Source organism: Lepidochelys kempii, chromosome 10, assembly GCF_965140285.1.
Source record: "Lepidochelys kempii isolate rLepKem1 chromosome 10, rLepKem1.hap1, whole genome shotgun sequence".
Lineage (NCBI taxonomy): Eukaryota > Metazoa > Chordata > Testudines > Cheloniidae > Lepidochelys > Lepidochelys kempii.
In genome coordinates this window covers 73,971,473-73,977,472 of record NC_136389.1, presented here as the reverse complement: position 1 = coordinate 73,977,472, position 6,000 = coordinate 73,971,473, and the positions used below count along the sequence as shown (strand labels likewise).

The window sequence follows — 6,000 nt, the reverse complement described above, 5'->3', positions numbered from 1 at the left end:
TGTTGCCTGCTTTCCAGGATATGCATTTTAGTGACAGAACTTAACTGATATGACTGTTCAAGGAAAAAATTTTAGTTATGTGCATTCACAAAAAACAACTTTTCAGAAGCAGCTTGTTTGGCCAAATGTATGGAGAAATACTCAATTGGTGGGTACATCTCAGATCCGATATTTGCACAACTGTCCATGCAGTGTATATGTACATGTGTGCACAGCTAACTTATCTCTAGTCCGTACAGGGACCCATGGTCAGGTTTGTGTTTTGGAATGCATTATGATAGTTTGAGAGTTTGGGATGTAAACGCTATTATATGTGCATTGACATTTCCATTATATAAATACCTTACTTAAAATAACACCTGCACCAATTGTGACGTGAGTGTGGTTGTAAAACAAAAACACACCCCACCATTCTGGACCAAGTGAAGAGTACTGTGAAGACAGAGATTGGTCATTTGAATGTGGAGCAATCAATCTCCCAAGGTCAGGTCCTGTATGTGAGGACTGGAGAACTCCTTAAGTCAAGGAGGGAGTTGGGAACCCCTCCAAACCTGTGGATGGGCTGAGACCCATAGAGAAATCCTGTAGATAACAGGATACTTGTGTTTGGATTTGTACAGATGGCCACTTCCTCCACGCCAGTCCCTACACCACTCTTTGTTCCCCATAGCAGCATGGCTTCCATTCCAAATCCCAATTCTCTGCTGTTATTGTTATACTGCACTTCCTTTCTGTCAAGACATGTACTTTCAATATAATGTGCTTACTTTGTATGGTCAGATGTTAAGTACTGTACCACAGTAAATGTTCTACAATGAATAGGAAATATATATTCTGATTAGATTAATTAAAAGCAAAACAACTTAAGATCAAATGTTTATTGTATTTCAAAATATTTATCATAACAAACAGCTCTTTGCAACATATATAGGTACTGGAACATAGCAAAACTCTTATGTTTGTGTGTCTCCAGCATAATAATCTAATACAAACTAGTCTGAAATTTAGCATACCTACATTTAAAAAAAATAGACATTACCCTGTCTCCTGAACAGCAATCAGTTCATGTGGAAAATTCTATAGAAAAAAATACTATTAAAATATTGGTCCCACCTTCCATTCAAATAAAGTATTTTTGCTCCTTTTGAATGTTTTCATTCAAATAAATGAACAGATCTCACATGTGTTTAAAAATGGCTGACTTTGGTCCTTACAAAATTACAGACGACAGTATGATAAACTAGATGATAGTTTAGAGTGAGACAATGAGGCATTGTTTACACAGAAGATTGAGTAACTGGTTTAACAAAAGGGGTCGGTGCATATCTACTGTTTGTACAAATAGGAGATTTACTGGATCTTTTATAATTTCTACAAGGCTCTTTCCAACCGGCTTCATTAACTTGAAGTAAATCAAATCATGCAGAGATCTGACTCAGCCAGAAAGACATACCGGGAAAGATACAAAATGAAAAAGAACAGACACAAGATAAGCTTTAGAATCTTTGGCGGTTTTCATAAACATTTTCTTTGAAGATTTTTTAACTGCAATCCAAATGTGTGTGCACATGTACATAAGGATACACATAACAAAAACATATATATGCATATACGTACATACATTATATATGTATGCATATACATAGGTATGTATACTATACACAGCACACATTTCCTTTTTAAATGAGGGCTAATTCATTTGCTAGTCTTTCACATATACCTACAACATGAGATCCCAGTGAAATACCTTGTTTATAAAATTAAATCTTGTATGAAAAAATTTCCTCTCCTTCAATGAAGGCATTGTAAACATTGTTAAAACAACTTTGAAAAATAAACTATTAGAAAATTACTGAATCTGAGTAATAATCCATTCACTATCACAATCCCATTTCTTTTGCAGGGGGCAGTGCTGGCTACCATGATATAACTCTGTTCAAGACAGGTCTGCCAATAAAGGTAGGCCTATATTTACAGCCATTGATTAATCAGATTTATTTCTAAATAATGCATTTTCAAGTAATCTGTATCCTGTGGTTCTCTGGTTTCTTTGTTCTGTGAACCACTTCAGGGCAGGTCAGTGGATGGGGGGCTGAGGGGTGTCACAAGACTTAGGTTCTAGTCAAGTCAACATCGCCTCAAGTGATTTAGCAGCATAAACTTTTGCCTCCCTGTGCCTCAGTTTTCCCCATCTGTGAAATGGGAAACAATGGTTACCCAACTTCGTAATGCATTGAGTTCTGTGGACAAGAAATGTTATATAAGGACTTAGATAATTGGGAGAATTAAAATTTTCTCATGGACTCACCTCTACTATCAAAACACCAGTTCTTCATTGCTTGGACCTCTTACCATTTCATTCTGAAAGGCACCAGGAAAGACTCCATAGAACATTGATGGTCAATGGACCCAAGTTTGAGAACTATTACAGCAAAGCAACATATTTACAACACCGCTTTGGGCGTAGTGCTCTCCTCCTGCCCAAGATGTTGCATCTTTAAGGCTACAAAATATTTTTCTTCGAGAGTTGTAGTGTTGACATCTCCAGATTTAGACAAAAGCAACAGTTATGCTGAAAAATCTGGTGAGATGGAATTATAAATAGCAAGTCAGAAATACAGTCTTTTCAGGTTCGCAAATTCTCTTAACCCTTTCACAATGGCGGATCCTGGTGTGTCCATTGCCAGCAATGGACCTCATGTCAGGCAATTCTGGCATCAAGGAGTTAACAGCAGTTTTTAAAAACACAAGTGCTGGATGAAATTGAGATACTGTGGGAGCTTCTAGCTGTTTCTGGCAATTATGATAACAACTTTTCAAAATATACACTGCTTGAACAGAAGCAGGGTATCAAAGACTTGTTAATTCAGAGTTTAAACCCTTCTATGCACTGTGATTTAACTGAGAAAAGAATAGGCCTCGTATCTTAATGCAAATCTGTTGGATATGTTAAAAATTAGTTCAGAGCATCTCCTCACATCAGCTTAGCTGATCTACTACACTAGGCAGAATTATATCTTGCTACATACAAACAAGGAGAGCTGCAACATTCGGTCTTACCCTAATAATCCAAGTAAAAAAATGGAACACGCACTTGTGCTCTTCTCCACCCACTAATTCGTCCCTGCTCTGGTTGGATGAGGCCTCTACGCCAAAAAGAAAGGCAGCCCAGGATATGTGCACATCAGAAAATGTATGGAACCATCCTGGGCCCATGGCAGGTATTAAAGTGTTGATCTGAACCAAAAAAAGGGTGTGGGGAGAAAAAACTGTATGTATGTATGTATGTGTATATGGAGGAGGATGTTGCATTCCAAAATCTGTCTGCATCCTAGAGAGTACTCCGTTTCTTCCTGAGGGGACTGGAGCTGCTGTATGGTTTCAATTCAGCACGCTGCACCTGTAAAAACAAATAGACATGACGTTTGCAGTTAGGTAACTCTAGCTCACTACAGTGTGTGTTAATGGCTCCCCAAGGACAAACCAAGGGAAACTAAGGAAGGTTCAAAAGTAATGAATCATTTTCTAAACACAGGAACATGGGGGATTAATTGCAGGAAGGATTTGAGAAGTCATGCATCATTTCTTGAAACCAAAATATTAAAAGCAGATTTTTCTAATGAGATGCATGGGGCACTACCTGATCTCAGCAATGCCAGATAAAAAAAAAAAAAAAAAGCAGTCTTTTTTTTTGCTTGCATTAACCTATAAGTTTAATAAGACTCTCTTGGGAATGATAAAGCAAGTGGATCCCAATATTCAGTAAGGTCAGAGTAGTCTCAAAACTGTACAGAGACATGCTTTATCATTGTAAAGAGGAAAAATATTTTCCCGAACAGAAACGAAACAAAGATTTTCCCCTACTTCCCCACAGCAATTTCAATTGCGATATAACGGTTAAAACATCTGTGATAAATCCAAATGTGGTGTAATTCCCAATCGCAAACTGTCTGCTGCATAACTGAAAAGCGGCCCCATTGAAATCATGAGAATCTTACAAAGAGTACGCCACTTTTCCATGCTTCTGTGCCTTTTGTCCAGGCCATGTGCTGCTGGCATACAGTAACAGGCTACGATACTGGGGGTATTTTTTAACTCATAGTACTAGCAAAACGAAACAAAGGTGCTTTAGCAACATTTTAAGTGGAACAGGCAGAGATGGTTTTGCTATTGCCTGGGAATGGTTTTAATTAGATTCTTGTATCAGATGCCAAATGTATTCACTATTTTTTTTTTAGCATTTATGGCAAAACTCCCCTAGGATGGTATATCCCTTCATATGTGTTTTACCAATGCTTCCTCATAGAAAATAGCATCACCTTCCTTAGAGAGCTCAGTGAAGCTCCCCGAGGATGACGGAAACCAGTCAGGAAAATGTTATAAATGTAAATCTTAAATAAAACACAAATAGAAAAGCAGCTTATCTTTACATATAAACATTAAAGGACAAGTGCAAACCATCTCTGCAAATCCAGTGCATTCTGGAACAGCAACAACAAAAATACAAATACACTTAAGCTTAATGTCTCTGTGATTATTTCTGTTTAGCTCCCCCCCTCCCGCCCCAATCTATAGAGATATTTTTCTCTAGCTATTGCACTACCATAAACCAATCTGGTGATCTCTTGAAACAAATGTTGTGGGAAACCTTTTCCAACTGTGTTTCTACCAGCTGCATTGACACCGCATGGAGACAATCATTTTCCAATCTCCAACAGAGTAAAATCACTATGGGCTAGATTGTGATCCTCTTATTTGCAGTGAGCAGCACCGCACTCTGCAAGTACTACTGCTTGAGTAAAAAGTTATTTCAGTGTGATTGGGGGTGGTGGGGGGGAGCAGAATCAGGGCCCTTGGTTATAAGATTCTGGCTGATTATAAAGGATTGTTTCTTTTGTTTTATTTTGTGTGATTTGCCACCCAGTAAGACTATTTTCCTTCCACCGGGAGAAATAAATGGATCTCAACATTCTAAAAGACCCACTGTTCAGATAATTTGCAGCCAGCTGGACAAGATTATTGAATACAGTGCTTTTAAAAAAAAAAAAAAAGACATGACTGAAGTGGGGGAAGGGGGATCCTGGCTCGACTGAAAGTTATAATTCCATGCTGGTAAAAGATCAATCTTCTTGATCACGGTTATTTTATACAAATCTCAAGTCTCTGCGCCATAAAAGGTGAGCATAGCATTGTCCAAAGAAACCCTGCATTCAAGGTGGGTGGGGGAAGAAGAAATTAGGATGGCAACTGGCCCAAAGCAGATCACAGCAAGCACAAAGTCATGGAATCATCCTCCCACTCCTGCATGAGGGGACAGGGAATGCAGTAAAACCCTTTGGATAGTTATCTCTGTCACTCAGAGAGATTGTATCCTCCCTCCTCCCCCGCCGTCCATACAAGTATCAGAGCAAAAAGGTGAACAAACCAATAGTTCATCACCATGCTGTGCAAGTTCAAGATCATTTTTAAGTTGCTCTCTTCAGGATAAATTTTTCTTCTATCATCTTATGCGTCCGACAAAGGTTTTCAGCTCCCCTCTCCCTCACTTTCCTTGCCCCCTTTATGGATTTTCCTGACACCTTATCTCTGTTATTCAAAATGCTTCGGCATTGTATTCCCCAAGCATAGTGCTGGGAACTCTGAGTCCTGCTTGATGCCCCCATTGGTGGTGGCCATTCATTACCTTTTGAACATCAGATGGTACCCTGGAGAGGAAATCTAGTAACTCATTATTGTCGATGGCATAGGGATTTCTAAACTTCTTAGTAAATTTATTTATGCCTGAAAAACAAAACAAAACAATACAAACCCAGTTTATTTATCTAGTTATTTTTAATTGCTCAGGCAAGTGGGGTGAAAAACAGAAATTCACAAGTAAAAATGAGTGTGAAAACAATGACTTGACTTCAAGTCATGCACGTGTTGCTGTCATGTGGAATCATTCACAAATGCCTTTTGGAAGGAAGGAAGGAAAGGGAATTATTATATAAAGACTCTGCT

At 38.5% G+C, this 6,000-nt stretch overlaps 1 protein-coding gene across 7 annotated transcripts in view; it reads right to left on the bottom strand.

Moving 5' to 3' along the window:
- Nucleotides 1-642: 642 nt before the first annotated feature.
- The window catches only part of MCTP2 (multiple C2 and transmembrane domain containing 2), a 161,587-nt gene continuing 156,229 nt past the window's right edge, over nucleotides 643-6,000 (bottom strand). For 5 of the 7 annotated variants that reach the window (XM_073304233.2, XM_073304236.2, XM_073304234.2 and 2 more), the window contains 2 exons: nucleotides 5,684-5,781; nucleotides 643-3,400 (listed from right to left, as the gene is read on the bottom strand). In XM_073304233.2, the coding sequence (XP_073160334.2) occupies nucleotides 3,332-3,400; nucleotides 5,684-5,781 (167 nt within the window). In that variant the 3' untranslated portion in view covers nucleotides 643-3,331. Of the gene's footprint in view, nucleotides 3,401-5,683; nucleotides 5,782-6,000 lie in introns of those variants that run through there. The other 2 variants (XM_073304239.2, XM_073304237.2) reach the window with 2 other exon arrangements.